This window comes from Camponotus vicinus, unplaced genomic scaffold, assembly GCF_025532165.1.
Source record: "Camponotus vicinus isolate PSW18456_S1 unplaced genomic scaffold, iyCamVici1.0 SCAF_8, whole genome shotgun sequence".
In the NCBI taxonomy this organism is placed as follows: Eukaryota; Metazoa; Arthropoda; class Insecta; order Hymenoptera; family Formicidae; genus Camponotus; species Camponotus vicinus.
The window spans coordinates 916826-936556 of record NW_028141980.1 but is presented as its reverse complement, the minus strand read 5'-3'; the positions used below and the strand labels follow the sequence as shown (position 1 = coordinate 936556).

At 33.3% G+C, this 19731-nt stretch overlaps 1 protein-coding gene and 1 long non-coding RNA gene across 2 annotated transcripts; one reads left to right on the top strand and one right to left on the bottom strand.

Annotated features, from left to right (window-relative positions):
- Positions 1 to 581: 581 nt before the first annotated feature.
- On the bottom strand, positions 582 to 18839 carry LOC145975723 (uncharacterized). The gene is made up of 5 exons (XR_014440071.1): positions 18285 to 18839; positions 3246 to 3422; positions 2824 to 2997; positions 1634 to 2723; positions 582 to 1364 (listed from the first exon to the last, which is right to left on the bottom strand). It is a non-coding gene; the product is annotated as an uncharacterized LOC145975723 (long non-coding RNA).
- LOC145975722 (uncharacterized) lies at positions 6394 to 8142 on the top strand. Its single transcript, XM_083106391.1, has one exon. The coding sequence runs from the start codon at positions 6394 to 6396 to the stop codon at positions 8140 to 8142; it is 1749 nt and encodes a 582-aa protein (XP_082962517.1).
- Positions 18840 to 19731: the final 892 nt, after the last annotated feature.

Here is a 19731-nt window from a genome sequence, read left to right as displayed (position 1 = left end):
TATATTTCTATAAAAACTATTTTACTGAAAATATATATTGTACATAAGAACTTAATCTTTAAAGTATAGTAAATCATAGAATATGTATTATGTTATACAAGTAATTGAAGTTTATATGGCATATTATAATAAATGAATACTCTTTCAATTTTAATAATTTTATTGATCAAAGTGTTTCTTTAGAATTAACATTAGGCATAGCTAAATAAACAACACTAGTGAATGATTTGAGAAATAAGTTATATATACAATAGTTTTTACTTTCTAAATCACCCATGATGATATTTACTAAAGTAAAAAGAAAGAAACATATATGTAAATACAAATATATGTATAATAATAAATATGTATGTATACACAAGTAATGTTATAACTAAAAAATAAAGTTTAAGATATTACTCCTTTTTCAATTCAATATAAATTTGATTTTAGAAATTGTATTTTTAATTGAATGAGAATTTTGTAAAAAGAGGGGAAAAAACTATATAAGACGATTTTTGGCGTGCTTTTGGTATAGCAACCAATGTGTACCAGAATGTCTTACACATTGATGAAACATATATACGTACGTATGTTTTATCGATGTGTAAGACACTCTGGAACACATTGGTTGTTATACCAGAAGGACGCCAAAAATCGCCTTATGTGAAACTGGGTATCATGCATAATATCGGGATAACCGGTCTAGCAGTGCGTCTTCGTGTACGAGATGAAGAAAGGATTCTTGAAGCATTTTATGAAAATCCTGGAACTAGCATGCGTCGTGTGGCACATGAATTTGGTTTTTCGCGATACGCGGTACATCACGCTTTACGTGTAACGGATTACGCCCGTATCATTACCAACGTGTGCAACACATTTTATCGAGGGATTTTCAACCACGGATCAATTTCTGTGAAAGTACTGTCATCATCAATTTTTTACATTTACGATACATTCAGCGTACGGTAATTAACGGCATTTTGAACAATTTTCGCATTAAATTGAGAGTGGAATAGGCCTATGGGGAAAACCACTATAAAAAAAGCGCACCATGCTATCTACCGCAAGGTGGTGTGGAAATGATAGCGCATCATTTTTTCGCCACTAAAAGGACGGGTCATTTTTTGGCGCGGTATTGCGATATATCGCACGCCACCATGTCTCGGAGAGCGATCCGCCTACCGCTTCGCCGCGCGCCTAGTATAAGATTACAGTGGGACGACTCTCGTCGCCGCGCGCTTCTACTCACGCAGATTGGCCGATATTCTTTATTTAATTTTTCGTTAATTATTGCGAATATCACAAAACAGTAGAAGTCCTTCCTTCTTAATTTGAGCCAATCTACCTCCTTACTTTGTGAAGGCGAAAATTTCACTGACACCCTGTATATGTGTATATATATCCTTTCATTATTTTATGCATAAGTAAAAATATCAAAATAGCCTATTTCATCTATTCGTCTCTTATTCACTTAAATGAAACATTTTAAAACGTAAATTTTTTAAGCATGACTGCAAAGAAAATGTTAATTTTAAAATGCTAGTCTTTCTAAAATTTTTTATAATATATAATTTAATGAGTCGAACCTTTAAACATGATTTCTTAATACAATAGTATATTAATAATAAAATTAAACACACTTTATTATTACCTGATATTATATTTCTTTTCCTTTCTTCCTCTCTCTTTCTCTCTCTCTCTCTCATCTATTTTTCTGCTTTAAGGCTCCGGAGTAGTCACCGCGGCCATCTTGAAATCGTGACGTCATAAGCGAGAAAGGACACCCATATTTATATTGCGACTGACATCTAAATAAAAACATATTTGAATGAAATAAGACTACCAATCTCTTCAGCACACCTGTAAAAATGGACGGATACTAATCCTTTCCTTTCACAATTTATAAATAGCCGTAAATTGAGTCCGAAATGAAGCCTTGAAAATGCGAAAAAACACGCGATTTGACAGCTGTCGAAAGGAGAGGAAAATGTTACTTTCTAAAGTTTATTCCTTATACAGCTTAGTATCCGTCCATTTTTATAAGTTTCCTTAATACATTGCACACCACAACACTAGCACAAAGCAAATAATTATGAAATGGGACGCAACGTAAATTGGGCTGTCATTACTCGCTTACGAGGCCATTTTTCACGCCTTATAGTTCACCGATTTATAGCAGTGAGGCGCTGCATGAGAATTTTGACATGTGGGTAACGTGTGGGTAATATGTCGATACCATGTATAACGTAGAAATATTTCTACATAATGAGGCCCTTGCACAATGCCAAGCAAGAGAAATAGGAATAGGGAAGAATATAGGAAAGAGAGAGAGGAAAGATATTATTTATTATAATGAAAATAATTAATATTAAAATATATGACTTCATAAATCTGAGATATTTTATTAATATTATTATTTTATGTATTATTATAATAAAACTTTTATATGTATATATATTTTTTAATATTTTTTAATATTTTAATAAGTATAATTAAAAATAAAAACAGGCCCAGAACCAGGACGAGAGTCTGAGTGACCCATCCTCCCAACGCGTCCTCGTCCTCTCCATCCTCCTCTTCCTCCTCTCCATCCTCCTCTTCCTCCTCTCCATCTTCCACCTCTCCATCCTCCTCTCCAGTCTCCTGTACTGTCTCCTCTCCAGTTTCCTCTCCATCCTCCTCTCCAGTCTCCTCTACTGTCTCCTCTCCATCCTCCTCTTTTCACTCTTGTTGAGTAATAACTATACGTACACAGAAAACGTAGCAATTACAAAATTAAATTAAATTTACAAAATAGAAATAATTTTAAAACTTTTTGTATATATTTAAAATTTAACATACTTTTTATTTCTTTCCTTTAATTTTGTTCTTCCTCTTTTCTTCTTCTTTTCCTTCTCTTTTCTTTCATTTTCTTTATCTTCGTCTTCATTAGTCGTCTCTTCTTCTACACTCATCTCATTTTCTTCCTCATCCTTTCTTCTTTCATCTTTTCTTCCACGCTCTTTTTCCAATCTCCTAATTCAATCATGTCGTTTATTAAATGTTTTATTTACAGGACTTTAATTTAAAGAATACTCTAACAAAAAAAAGAAAATAATCTAAAAAGAAAACAATACATGTTACACACACACGCACACGCACACGCACACGCACACGCACACGCACACGCACACGCACACGCACACGCACACGCACACGCACACACACACACACACACGCACGCACGCACACACACACACACATATATATAATAACACACAAACCTTTTTTTTCTTATTTCTTGTTCCTTCTCTTTCTTCTTCTTTCTCTCTCTTCTCTCTTCCTCTTTCTTTCTCTCAAGTTCATTCCTTCTTCTATCTTCCTCATCTTTCTTCATCCTTCTCTCATCTTTCATCCTCTCGCCTTCTTTTCTCATCATTTCTCTTTTCTGTCGGCTGGATCTATTTATATAATAAATAAAATTAGTGTATAAATATTACGTCACTGCTTCACGTTATTTTTTATTACAGTATATACTCTGAAAGATTTTCTATTATAATATTGAAAGAATTATAATTATTATCCCAGCAAACAGAATATTACAGCAATATTGCGGCAATATTATAACATTGCAACAATGTCGTGGCAATATTACAACATTGCAGCAATGTTGCTGCAATATTCTGTGTTTGCTGGGATATAATTATTTATTATATTTATTATTCTACTATTTACGTATATATTGCATACTCACATGTTGTTTGCACCGCAGTAAAGCATCGACTGGTTTACACCAGTGATGCCAGAATGCCCACGCACACATACACACACACATACTCGCCGCTTCTCGCCGCCTTCTTCGCTAGTTGTTTGTTTTCGTCGCGCGCGATATCTTATTACATCTTTGTGCGCTAAGTACTTTAACAATCGAGCGATCTAATAGACAGCTCAAGTTTTCGTTACTTTCATAATATTATTGATATTATGAAAACGCGTGCAATTAGTGAGAAAATGTGCGACGAAGATAATGAACGAATTTATGGAAGGAGGCGCAATACAAAAAAGTACCGATTATCATGCAAGCGGCTAAGCAGACGAAAATCGTCAATAAATAAAAGGTAACATTATTTTATTAATAGAAAAGAAAATAGAAAAATTACCGTGCACACTGTTCGTCATATAACCAAAGTAATGAAAGCCAGTGTACATCAATCACGGTAATTAATCTTGGTATCACGGATTTTGATGAACTTTTTTTATAATGTAGTACTGTCAGTACCGTAACTAGGGCGGTACCCCCGCACCGGGCGCAAACTTTAGGTAGAAATGAGCAGTCATTATAATAAAATAAAAAAATAAATAATAAATGTATTTATTTACAACAAATAAATGTTCCTTTTTAGTTGAAAAGTTTGTTTTTTATTATAAATATTTGGCAAGAGAGACGTAAACTGTTAAACTCGCACCGGGCGCAATAAATAAATGTTCTCAAAAACGGTTGAGCGTTTCATCTTTTTGCTACACTGCAGTACTTCTATACTAAAGTACTATACTATAAAAAAAGCTCATTAAATTTATATATATATATATATATATATATATATATATACACAGGGTGTCCCATTTTAAAGGACCCACTCAAATATCTCAGAAACACTGCGTTAAATCGAAAAATGTTTCAAACAAAAGTTGTGTGGCTTCAAGGGGGCCATAAGATGGTACCATTGGTTTGACCTTGAAGAGTCATTTGAAGGTCACGTGAAGGTCACTTCAATTTTTTTAAATGGAACACCCTATATATTTTTGCACATTCTTGTAGCTTATCTCGAGAACTTTCCAAAACACTATAATTAAGTATCTTTTCGTTAAGTACTTTTTGAGTTATGAGGCTTGAAATAATTTCTTAATTTTACATAAACCGTAAAATATCTTGTAAAATATTCATTTTTCGATTATCTTACCTTAATACTTTTACGTACAAAATAATGAGAGGAATCGATTGGTGTAAAGAAAACACATAATTGTTTCGAAAAAAAAAATGTAATTGTTAATTGCAAATTACATATTTTTTCTTCGAAACAACTATGTGTTTTCTTTACACCAATTGATTCCTCTCATTATTTTGTACATAAAACTATTAAGGTAAGGTAATCGAAAAATGAATATTTTACAAGATATTTTACGGTTTATGTAAAATTAAGAAATTATTTCAAGCCTCATAACTCAAAAAGTACTTAACGAAAAGGTACTTAATTATAGTGTTTTGGAAAGCTCTCGAGATAAGCTACAAGAATGTGCAAAAATATATAGGGTGTTCCATTTAAAAAAATTGAAGTGACCTTCACGTGACCTTCAAATGACTCTTCAAGGTCAAACCAATGGTACCATCTTATGGCCCCCTTGAAGCCACACAACTTTTGTTTGAAACATTTTTCGATTTAACGCAGTGTTTCTGAGATATTTGAGTGGGTCCTTTAAAATGGGACATCCTGTATAACATAACGAAAAAAAGTTTTTTGCGGTAAACACCTAATAATTATATCGCAACATTATATTATGATATAAATTATTATATTGCAATTTAATTATTATAAAAAACCATATGCAAACGTTTTATTGATTTGAGACATTCGCGCATTATTCTCATCAATTCATCTCATTAATTTATAGGAGAAAAGAAAAATTGAAAAAAATAGATATATTGAATAAAGGAATTAATGTATTAAATAAAGAAATAATGCAAGTAGATCAAAATAAGCATACTTTTCAGGATGATGTAATTATGCATGGCAAATTAGCTGCAATGGGTCTCGAAATAGATACAGACAAGGAAATAACGACACATACATTAAGTGATAATGAATTGGGAAAAATATTAGAGGACAGTGAGACTGAAGAAAGTGACACTTTAATAACAGATAACAATATAGATGCATACCGCCTAGAAAGTAACAGTATGCCAGGAAAATGTATCGTAGATTTTGTCTATCTTTTTGAACAGTTACATGAAAAATTTGATAACATAGTCGCGGAATAGAATGTAGTTTTCGTGACTTAATATTTATTGGTGCCCGAGCGTATGGACTAAAAAATAAATTCTTTTTCAAATGCCGAATGTGCAATTTAGAAAGCTTCGTCTGGAGTGAGCCGCCCCCTGACAAAAGTCTACATGTAAATATAGGGGCAGTGGCTGGCGCAATACTAACTGGTACAGGATATACACAGTTACAAGAAAGTTGCGCTGCTATGAATATTAAGTGCATGACAAAAAAAACTTATGAAAAGGCCCATGAAACTGCTGCTGAAGCATTTGCAAAAATTGCAGAAGAAAGCATGAATGCTGCTGCGAATGAAGAACGTGATTTGGCATTACAACGCAATGAAATAATAAATGGAATACCACATATAGCAGTAAAAGGTGACGGAAGCTGGATGAAAAGCTCATACAGAACAGGACGGTATAATTCTTTATCAGGTGTAGGCACAATAATTGGTGCACGAACAGGCAAAGTACTGCACATGTCTGTAAAAAATAAATATTGTGCAGTTTGTGTTACAGCAGAGAAGCTTAAAAAAGAACCTGTAAATCATAAATGTTATAAAAATTGGGGTAGAGATTGTAGTTCAACAAGCATGGAAGCAGAAGCGATTGTAGAAGGATTTAAGAGAAGCATAGAAAAGCGCGGACTAATTTATTCCACATTTATAGCAGACGGAGATAGCAGTGTATATAAAAAAATAATACAAGCAAATCCATATCCTAATGTTTTTATAGAAAAAATAGAATGTCGAAATCATTTATTGCGCAACTTGGCATCAAAAATAAAGGAAATAACAAAGACAAAAGGACGTTTTGGCAAATTAAGAAATGTAATTGGTAATCGGATACTTCGAATTAGAACAGCTGTAACGAAAGCTGTAGAATATCGTTTGGAGGAGGAGAGTACAATGCAAGAAAAAATTAAAGCTCTCAAAATAGACGTGGATAATATAATAAATCACGTTTTTGGCGAACATAATGGATGTGCAAGAATAGGATATTTCTGCGATGGATCGCAAAAAGAAAACGAAGAAAATTATATTCCAGAATTAAAAAGATGTGGACTATATGAAAAGCTTCAAAATGCATTAAAATATATAAGTTGGAATGCCAAAAGTTTATTACAAAATAAAGACAGTAATAGAGTAGAAACTTTTAACTCTGTAATAGCAAAATGTACTGGTGGAAAAAGAGTTAATTATGGTCTAAGAGGATCGTATGAAACGCGTTGTAATGCTGCAGCAGTCACATTTAACACTGGCAAGCCTATAAGTCATTTAAGTAATGTTCTGGGAACAAAACCAGGGGAAATAGCAGTGCATTTAGAAGATAAGAAAAAAACAAGTGCACATGACATGAGAAAACGATCAACACCGCAACGTTACGTAAAACGTGCAATATGTGACAAAGATTATGGGCCGCAGGCTGATAAACCTGATGCAACATCAGCCGAAATTGAATTAAGAAAAGCGCAATACATGCATATGCTACGAGATTGGCAATTAAAGCGAGTAGCAATAGAAGAAGAAACTAAAGAACAAGCAGCAAGCGGCATTTGGCGATATTATCGCACAAAAATAATAACCGCTTCTCACTTTGGACATATATGTAAAATGAGAAAAAGTACTTCTTGCGTGTCAAGAGTTAAATCAATAATATATCCACAACAATTAAATGTGGAATCAGTGGAACACGGGACAAAATACGAGGATATTGCACGCAAAAGTATCGAAAGTGCACTGAATATTAACATTAAACGTTGCGGATTATTTATAGATAAAGAAATACCATTTTTAGGCGCTTCGCCAGATGGATTAATAGGAGATAATGGAATTGTAGAAATAAAATGTCCTTTTGCAGCACGATTTTTAACACCAGAAGATGCGATTGCAGCAAATATGTCGAATCTGCAATCGTTATATAAGAATGGAACAGATAAAGAAATGAAACGCAGTCACGTTTACTATTATCAAATACAAGGACAATTACATATTACACAACGAGAATACTGCATCTTCGCATTATGGACACCATTTGGATTAAAAATGGAACAAATTAAACGTGATGATATTTTCTGGTCAGAAAATATGGTTAATAAACTGGTGCAATTTTATGAAGACTGTTTTACCAGAATTACTTGATCCAAGACTGGAAAGAAATATGGCAATTCGTGACCCAGATTATATAATTGAAGCAAAAAGACAAAAAATGATGGAAAAAGAAAAGATGAAGAAATAGATTTACGTGGAAATATTGAAAAAAAGACATACACACATAAGCTTGCATTAGAAAAAGGAATAAATATATGACAATGCATTCTGCGCTGGGCGCAGTGATTACTGTCAAAATAATGCATTCTGCGCTGGGCGCAGTGATTACTGTCAAAATAATGCATTCTGCGCTGGGCGCAGTGATTACTGTCAAAATAATGCATTCTGCGCTAGGCGCAGTGATTACCGTCAAAATAATGCATTCTGCGCTGGGCGCAGTGAGTATTAATATTAAAATGCATTCTGCGCTGGGCGCAGTTAACCATAGACAAATGAAATGTATGTGCAATTCCGCTTATCTACTTGCATTCTGCGTTGAGCGCAGTGAAAATCTAAAATGAAAAAATATAGAATGAATCGTGCTAATTACCCATATATACATATGGGTGCATTTATATCTTGCCGTTAGAGCTGAAATTATCAATTCTTTAATGGGTAGATATGATTGCAATCCGTATGTACAGTAGGATGTCTACTATCCAGTAGGATTCGGTTTCCGTCTCTCCAATTTTTTTCGTTTTTTTCAATTATATTTTTTATGTAATTTTACCACGAAATATTTATTTCTCTAAAAACAAATTAATTTGTTTTTAGATAAATAAACATTTGTGGTAAGATGTTGTAAAATTGTCGAAAATACTACAATTTTCGTATTATATGTCATCTTACTATAAAAAATACAATTTTTTCATTGCGCATTTTTTGGAAGTAATTTTTATGAGATTTTTATGATTAAAATGACACCAAACACAATATGAATCGGATAATTTTAATTACATAAATAATTAATATTTTGATTATTGATTAATTAAAAATCATCCGATTTATGTCGTGTTTGATGTCATTGTAATCAGAAAATTCTCATTAATCCATTAAAATTATTTTCAAACCGATAAAATGCGAAATAAAAGTTTCAATTTTTATTTTCTAAAATGTTTATATTATAGATAAGATAAGATCTTCGCGAGACTGGTGAGTCGTCGAAAGAGAGGGAGAGACCAAGTAAGGAGGAAGCGAGATGAACAACATGAAAGAGTTACGAAGTCTCGTTCGCGAGCCTTCCTTTATCTCCAGTCTTTCGTATCATATTTCATCTTTCCGCAGAAAATACAATTTTTACATTTCGCATTTTATTGATCCGAAAATAATTGTAATGGAGTAATGAGATTTTTACGATTAAAATGACACCAAACACGACATAAATCGGATTATTTTTAATTACATAAATAATAAAAATATTCATGTAATTAAAAATTATCCGATTCATATTGTGTTTGGTATCATTTTAATCACAAAAGTCTCATTAAAATTATTTTCCAACTTGCGATAAAATGCACAATAAAAAAATTGATTTTTTATAACAAGATGACATATAATACGAAAATTGTAGTATTATATAAGATATATAATTCTTATTAATTACATATATATATTATATTATTATATATATAATATAAGATATATAATATTATAATATTATATGTTTTTTTTGGTTTAAAATTTTTAATGTTAATTTATTTACTAACTATATATTATCATCATTATCTCTGTCATTAGGTGCTTTCCATTTACATTAAAACTCAGATAAATATCACTTCTGTTTTTCTTCAACATTCATGTTAAAGAAAGACAAAAGTGAGATTTATCTGAGTTTTGATATAAATGGAAAGCACCTATTATTATAAAAGAACTGTATGTAACGACTTACCATATGATCACTGGTAAGTCGTTGCATATAGTTCTTATTCCTACCGCATTCTCTTATGTCGCCACCGTCAACTCAGAGTTTCACGGTAAGTACTCCGGAGCCTTAAGAGGATGCCGGAGTCGCAGCCGAACTCCGACGGGTAGGCGCCCTCATTTTAACATAACTAAAAGTGTCGGTACATTACCAACACTTATAGTTATGTTACCGACAGTATTTTCTAGAATAAAAAGACATGCATATTTTAGAAAGAGCAATGTGAAAGCTTTTCTTTACATTGTGTTTATTGGAACAAAAAATATGTTGCATTTTCACTGCTCTATCGTCTCGCACAAGCAACGATTTTAGAGCATAGATCTATCTTTATTGCGTACATATTTAAACATAATTCTAATATCATTGCTCTCATTTAGCTATGTTTCTTTATATATATAATAAAAATATATTGTGAAAATATTTATAAATATTATATACTTATAAATTTTATGAATACGATATTACATCAAACAATTTGCATAAAACATTTTATATTGTTAGCTTTTGATTATATCGATTTAACAAATGTCATGCATAAATTGTAATTTGTAGAAAGTTATATGCAAATATCCTTCTTATTGTATATACAGAGTGTCGCAGAGTACTATACATATATAAGCGCTTGTGAGGAGCGCAGTAAATTGAAGAAAAAAGTCCCATAGCATTTTACGATTTTCGCAATAATAGAAATTATAAAATAAATAAATTATATAATAATATTAAATAAAATCGAACGAATGTGTATCTACGTGTGTGTGTGTATGTGTGTGTGTGAGAGAGAGAGAGAGAGAGAGAGAGAAACGCTCGACCGTTCGAGCTATTGCATGGTCCAGCGTGTTAGGCTTTTCGTGCGTCGGCACGTGACAAGGGGAAGAACAGCGGGACATGCCGTTGTCATTCGTTACGTCATCGCCACGCCGCGCTGTCCCTCCCCTTGCCGCGCGCCGACAAAATGCCTAACACACTGGATAATGCGACAGCTCGAACGGCCGAGCGCTTCTCTCTCTCTCTCTCTCTCTCACACACACACACACACACACACACACACACACACACACACACACACACACACACACACACACACACACACACACACACACACACACACACACACACACACACACACACACACATACACACACACACGTAGATACACATTCGTTCGATTTTATTTAATATTATTATATAATTTATTTATTTTATAATTTCTATTATTGTGAAAATCGTAAAATGCCATGGGACTTGTTTCTTCAATTTACTGCGCTCCTCACAAGCGCTTATATATGTATAGTACTCTGCGACATTCTGTATATACAATAAAAAAGATATTTGCATATAACTTTCTGCAAATTACAATTTATGCACGACGTTTGTTAAATCGATATAATCAAAAGCTAACAATATAAAATGTTTTATGCAAATTGATGTAATGTCGTAAAATTGATAAATAATATAAATATTTTCATAATACATTCTTTGTTTCAAAAGCATCGAAATGATAGATTTATATCGATAATATAATAGGTTTCATCGTCCATTTCCAGACGCAACCATAATATATATTTTTTTCGTCTCTCCGATATATGCAAATGAGATATTTGTACTGAGGCGTCTTTTTCTAACGATATTCATTAGAATATTGTGATCAGATATGATAAATGTAAGATATATGAATAATTTATCACTTTGGAAAAGGCAATTTACTTTCTGCTATAATTTAAAAAAAATGTTGCTTTGTACATTTCACATTATTGAAATATTATTCTTTACAAGGATTTCCTTCTAAGACTATAGTTTATAGTAGTGTAGGGAAAGCCGCAGCATAAATTTCATAGCATATGCTATCAAGTTGAAACATTTCAAATATTATATTATTTGTAGGCAACGGCAATAAAAGTAATTTTTTTTAGGCACCAATAGACCACACAGCCGGGTAAGCTATCGTACATTCGAAGCTTGGTGTTATCAAAAAAATCGCCAGCGATCAGTATAATTTGCTCAATAATTTGTTAGCTTTTGTCGCTATATGACATGCTACAATTATATAAGAATTATCGCTATATAATATAGCACACTTTCAAAATAAGAATTCTCTTATAACGTGTAAAAATCGGTTCAATGATTCATTTTATCTGGATTTTTATTCTTATCAAATATGCCTTTTAGTTGAGGCAGTGTCTTTATGATCTCTGAATTAAATTTCGTTTAAATTTCGCTTCCAGAATGCACAGGCAAATCGTATCTGATGTAAAACATTTTTGAAAGTAACCAGCACACAAATTAAGATCGCTTTTCGAATTTTTTTTGAATAACCAACATACAAATTAGATCGCCTCTGGATTTTTTTTTCAATAATCAGCTCACGAATAGATCGCCTCTGAAATAAATATTTTAAATAACCAAAGCGCACATGCAAACCGCATCTGATATGAAATATTTCTAAAAACAACCAGCCTACGAATAAATTGCCTCTGGATTTTTTTGAATAACCGGCACACGAATTAAATCGCCTCTGGATATTTTTTCAATAACCAGCACACGAATTAAATCGCCTCTGGGTTCTTTTAAACCAGCATACGAATTAGATCGCCTCTGGATTTTTTTTAAATAATCAGCTCACGAATAGATCGCCTCTGAAATAAATATTTTAATAACCAGAGCGCACATGCAAACCGCATCTGGTATGAAATATTTCTAAAAACAACCAGCACACGAATTAAATCGCCTCTGGATTTTTTTTCAATAACCAGCACACGAATTAAATCGCCTCTGGGTTCTTTTAAACCAGCATACGTATTAGATCGCCTCTGGATTTTTTTTTAATAATCAGCTCACGAATAGATCGCCTCTGAAATAAATATTTTAATAACCAGAGCACACATGCAAACCGCATCTGGTAAAATATATAATCTGTACGTGTGTGTGTGTCTATATACAGGGTGACCCATTTTAACTTAGGCAGCCAAATAACTCGAAAAATAAGCACACTACGAAAAAATGTTTAGAATCAAAATTTTGTCATTTCGAGGGGGACGTACAATGACGTTAAAATGAGCCCCCCCACCCCTCCCCCTGGGCGGTGAGGGGGGGCAAGTTTGAAATCTTAAATGGGAACCCCTATTTTTTATTGCATATTCGGAATCTTTGGCTAAAAACACATACAATTTGTCTGAAACATTTTTCTCGATTCATGATAGATGGCGCTGTAATCGACGAAATTCAATTTCTTCGATTTCTCTTACTGAGAACCCATGCTTACGATTCTGCAATAAATTAACAATAAAAATACCACGTTTTCATTGTTAATACTCGAAATTAGTCTTAAAACAAACTTCTCATTATTTTTTATTACTCATTAATTACTTCTCAAGAAACTGCTTTTAGCGTAACCTGCCCTTTAGGCAACTTGAATGGTCCAAAGTACCGAGACATTTTGGACTTTCCATCTGATGGAGTTCCTCTAAGTATCCCTCCAAAATTTTGTCCATTTAGTGCCAAAGTCACAAGTGTTTATGTATTTTTTTAACATTTGTACTCTGATAAAATTCTGGTAAAATGGCAAATTATACGCCTACAGAAGTAGTCGATATTCTTATAACCTTTGGCAAATGTGGTAGAAATTACAGACTTACTGCCCGTACTTATGCGGAGCGATTCCCAAATCGCCGCCATCCTACTGATCAACAAATTATAAACATTGAAAGGAGATCTCGTAATAATCCACTTCATCGCGAAAGGCGAAGGAATAGACTTCATAATAATAATGACCCTAGATTGCTCGCAGTTTTGGCTATGGTTCATCAAAATCCCCATATTAGTACCCGTCAAATAGAACGAGAACTGGGAATCCCTCAAACTACGGCACATAGATTGTTACGATCAGTCAATTACCATCCGTATCATATTACTCTGGTACAGGAATTAAGTGAGGCCGACTACGTACTCAGAGTACAATTTTGTAGATGGGCTCTTGAGATGTTAGATCAGAATCCAGATTTTTTTAGTAATGTTTGTTTCAGTGATGAAGCAACATTCATCAGCAATGGTAGTCTCAATAGGCATAATTGCCACTATTGGTCACCAGAAAATCCACATTGGTATCGTGAGGTGCTTAATCAACATCGTTGGAGTTTATATGTATGGGTAGGCATTTGCAATGGCCAAGTCATTGGACCTCATTTTTTTGAACGTCCAATTAATAGTCCAATGTATTTAGAATTCCTCGAAAATGATTTGCCAGCATACCTAGAGAATGTTCCCCTTGCAGTTAGACTAAATTTATGGTATCAACAAGATGGTGCTCCTGCTCATTATGCTCGTATTGTACGGATGTTTTTGAATCAAAGGTTCCCAAATCGGTGGATAGGGCGGGGTGGACCAGTTCTGTGGCCTCCGAGATCACCGGATTTGAACCCCCTTGATTTCTTTTTATGGGGATACGTTAAAGATGCAGTGTATAGTAAAGCTCCAACGACAAGATTGAATATGATGGAAAGAATAAGAAGAGCTTGTGAATCTATAACTCCTTTAATGCTAGAAAATGTACAACGTAACTTTCGCTGTCGATTACTGTTATCCTTAGAAAATAATGGTGCACACTTTGAGCATCTCCTCCATGCGGAGAGAGCTGATAACAATGCAATCTTGCCTTAACTGGTTGGGTCACCACACGACCTTGCCTTCACTGGCTGGATCACTACTTGACTTTGCCTTAACTGGTTGGGTCACCACACGACCTTGCCTTCACTGGCTGGGTCACTACTTGACCTTGCCTTAACTGGTTGGGTCACCACACGACCTTGCCTTCACTGACTGGGTCACTACTTGACCTTGCCTTAACTGGTTGGGTCACCACACGACCTTGCCTTCACTGGCTGGGTCACTACTTGACCTTGCCTTAACTGGTTGGGTCACCACACGACCTTGCCTTCACTGGCTGGGTCACTACTTGACCTTGCCTTAACTGGTTGGGTCACCACACGACCTTGCCTTCACTGGCTGGGTCACCACACGACCTTGCCTTCACTGGCTGGGTTACCACACGTTCAAGCACCCCGAATTGTGAGAGGCGAGGGGACTCACGTTAATCAAGCACCCCGAAGGGAACAGAAAACTGCTACGTCCACGACGTTGTTCCTGGGTTACGCTAAAAGCAGTTTCTTGAGAAGTAATTAATGAGTAATAAAAAATAATGAGAAGTTTGTTTTAAGACTAATTTCGAGTATTAACAATGAAAACGTGGTATTTTTATTGTTAATTTATTGCAGAATCGTAAGCATGGGTTCTCAGTAAGAGAAATCGAAGAAATTGAATTTCGTCGATTACAGCGCCATCTATCATGAATCGAGAAAAATGTTTCGGACAAATTGTATGTGTTTTTAGCCAAAGATTCCGAATATGCAATAAAAAATAGGGGTTCCCATTTAAGATTTCAAACTTGCCCCCCCTCACCGCCCAGGGGGAGGGGTGGGGGGCTCATTTTAACGTCATTGTACGTCCCCCTCGAAATGACAAAATTTTGATTCTAAACATTTTTTCGTAGTGTGCTTATTTTTCGAGTTATTTGGCTGCCTAAGTTAAAATGGGTCACCCTGTATATATATATATATATATATATATATATATATATATATATATATATATATACACACACACGTATATATATATATGTGTGTGCGTGTGTGTGCGTGCGTGTGTGTGTGGGTGGGTGGATGTGAGTGTGGATGTGTGTATGTATGGACGTATGTATGTATAAAAGTGACGCGAGAGTTACATGAGGAAGCGAGGTAATAAGAACGAGCGAAATAACAACAAAAGCGAACGAGATAGAAATAGCAACAAGGATTCGAGCTCGAGAATCGGATCTTTCTTTCACACTATTATTTTCCTCTCGCTCGCATCTATTACTGTCTCGCTCGCTCCTATTATTGTCTCGCTCGCATCTATTACTGTCTCACTCGCTCTCGATTCTTGGGTCCGCTTATCTTTTCGAACTGTCTATCACGATTGTCAAGTGTGACGGAGAAAACAAGACCATGAGTAGAGAGCGAGCGAGATGACCTATCATCAAAGAGTTCCGAAGTCTTACAATCGGTTTCTTCGCTTCCTCTATCCATTCCGAATTCATGAAAATGTAAACATCTTATAAAATAAAAATTGAAACTTTTATTTTTAATTTCATCGGTTTGAAAATAATTTTAATGAATTAATGACATTTTTGCGATTTTTGCGAAATGATATTAAACACGACGTAAATCGGATAATTTTTAATTAGTCTGATAATACAAGTTTTATAATTATATATTTAACTAAATTTATGCGATTTATATCGTGTTTGATATTATTTTAATCGCAACATTCTCATTATTCTTTTAAAATTACTTTCAAATGAATAAAAAATGCATTTTATTTTCTAACATGTATTCGTGAATATTATAAATAAAGTCTCATGTAAGAGACTTCGCAATGTTCAACATCGGAAACTTTTTCGTTATTTATAATAATTTACGACTTTAAATTGCCATAAAGTAAAAACTAAAACTTTTATATTTTATTTGATCTTTTTTGATAAAAAGGGATTAATGAAATTTTTCCGTTTAAAATGACATCGAATACAATATAATTCGGATAACTTTTATTTATTGTTATATAAGTAAAAGAATGTATCTAATTGAAAATTATTCGAATAAAATGTTGGGTTGTTTAATGTGATTTTAGTCGTAAAAACCATATTAATTCTAAAATATGTTCAGTAAGATAAATTAAGTAATGTAAAAATTTTAGTTTCTAATACATTTTCAATGTTATCAATTGTGATGTTCACATGACATCTTCTGGTACATTTAAATATGTGAAATAAATAAATAAATAATTTTAATATGTATAATAAATTAAGATAATTTGTTTCACTGCACAATATATAGATCATTTAATATTAATTATATCGACCATATTTAGACCAGGAGACGTCATGTGAACACCACAATTAATAACATTGAAAATGTATTTGAAACTAAAATTTTTACATTACTTAATTTATCTTACTGAATATAATTTTAGAATTAATATGATTTTTACGACTAAAATCACATTAAACAACCCAACATTTTATTCGAATAATTTTCAATTAGATACATTCTTTTACTTATATAACAATAAGTAAAAGTTATCCGAAATATATTATGTTCGATGTCATTTTAAACGCAAAAATTTCATTAATCCCTTTTTATCAAAAAAGATCAAATAAAGTATAAAAGTTTTAGTTTTTATTTTATAGCAATTTAAAGTCGTAAATTATTATATTATAAATTATTATAAATTATCATAAATAACGAAAAAGTTTTCGATGTCGAACATTGCGAAGTCTCTTACATGAGACTTTATTTATAATACTCACGAATATATGTCAGAAAATGAAATGCATTTTTTATTCATTTGAAAGTAATTTTAATAGAATAATGAGAATGTTACGATTAAAATATCAAACACAATATAAGTGGCATAAATTAAAATATCAAACACAATATAAGTGGCATAAATTTAGTTAAATTTATAATTATAAAACTTGTATTATCAGACTAATTAAAAATTACCCGATTTACGTCGTGTTTGATATCATTTTAATCGCAAAAATCTCATTAATTCATTGAAATTATTTTCAAACCGATGAAATTAAAAATAAAAGTTTAAATTTTTATTTTATAAGATGTTTACATTTTCGTGAATTGCAAATGGATAGAAGAAGCGAAGAAACTGATTGTAAGAGACTTCGGAACTCTTTGATGATAGGTCATCTCGCTCGCTCTTTACTTATAGTCTTGCTTTCTCCGTCACACTTGACAATCGTGATAGACAGCTCGAAAAGATAAGCGGACCCAAGAATCGAGAGCGAGTGAGACAATAATAGATGCAAGCGAGATAATAATAGGAGCGAGCGAAACAGTAATAGGTGCGAGCGAGACAATAATAGGAGCGAGCGAGACAGTAATAGATGTGAGCGAGAGGAAAATAATAGTGTGAAAGAAAGATCAGATTCTCGAGTTCGAGTCCTCGTTGTTCGTGTTATTTCTCGTTCGCTCTTATTGTTATTTTGATCGTTCTTATTATCTTCTCGCTTCTTCACGTAATTCTCGCATCACTTTTGTACATACATACGTCTATACATACACACACTCACACACACCCACACACTCACACACACTCACACACACACACACACACACACACACACATATATATATATATATATATATTGTGTATATGTATAACTTACACAGAATATTTTCTACGTAACTCGTTGTAACGCTGTTTTCCCGCAGCTTGTTACGCGTACGATTGTTACGCCGCTGCCTGACAGCGAGTATCTATGACGCGGAATTCGAGAAAGAAAACAAGAATGTAATGCTTTAATGTGCGCGTACATGTATACTGAAGTATACTATTACACGCAAGATGAAAGAGAATGATGGTACGAGATTGACTCTCCTTGTCACACAAACCGACTATAGCGCCGTCTGTCGCGATAGCGAGCAACTAATCTACTGCTCTGTTTTACTCTTGTATCGCAGTCTCACACTCAACAATATGCATGAAAATTTTGCGTACCGAAATTATTTTTACTACGATTCTAAACTCATTTCTAAAAGTTTATTTATATTCCTTCATGCAATCTCTAACAGGAAGCTATGTTATTTTGTACATATAAACTGCAACATTTTTATATTAAGCAAGTTTTGTTACGGGTTGACGTCAGAAGCTGATAAAAAAACTGTAATTTTTCAATTTTTTTTGTTTTTGACATAAAACTAGTAGGTTCCTGCTTTGTTTTTATATATACTTTAATCGTGGAGAAGAAATTATAATTCTGTGCAATCAATAAAAAAATTTCGGTATGGAAAAAAATAATCGTTTTGTCGGTAATCCGGCATCCTCTTAACTTTAAATAAAATTCTTTTTTCTTCTCTTCTTCTATTTCATTCGTTTTTTCTTCAACTTTAAATAAAGCATATATATATTAATTACATGCAACATTTATACACTTAGTCCAAAAAAAAGCGGTACACTTAAAATTGGGGAAAAAATCACCAAATTTCAAATGACGATAACTTCGTAAATAATAAAGATAGAAAGGTCTGTAAAAAATGAAAATGAAGCTTGAAATCTCTACTTTAAGAATCGATTTATTTCAATGTTGCGAGATAAATTTATTTTAAATGGCGGATGACAAAGCAAGAGCATGCGAAATTGAAAAATAATGGTCCGAGTTTGCCACGGCTCATGGCGTGAGTCAAATGTCGCAACTCAATGGGATAAAAAGCATATGATAGTACAGAGTCTCTTCTTTAAAATGCTTTTTTATTCATTTCAATACGATGATTTTTCGCCGAGACATTCGCATTTGAATAAGAAGGCAGCTTTTTACTTTAAATGCGAATAACTCTCCAAGAAATTATTGTATCGAGACGAAAGAAAAAACATTTTAAAAAGGAGACTGTACTATCATATGCATTCTATTGTACTATCATATGCGTTCATTGAGCTGCGACATCAAACTCTCCCCATGTATCGTGGCGAATTTGGGCCATTTTTTTTTCAATTTTACATGCCACAACCACGAGTACGGTTTGAAGTCTTAAGATACCGCAGTACTAGCGAACCACGGAATTTTTATTCTTGCAATTCGGCGTTGCCAAAAATTCAAAATTGAATATCTCAGCACC

Bases quoted from the DNA above. Each gene is read 5' to 3' on its own strand.
- LOC145975722 (XM_083106391.1), top strand. From the start codon at position 6,394: ATGAAAAGCTCATACAGAACAGGACGGTATAATTCTTTATCAGGTGTA.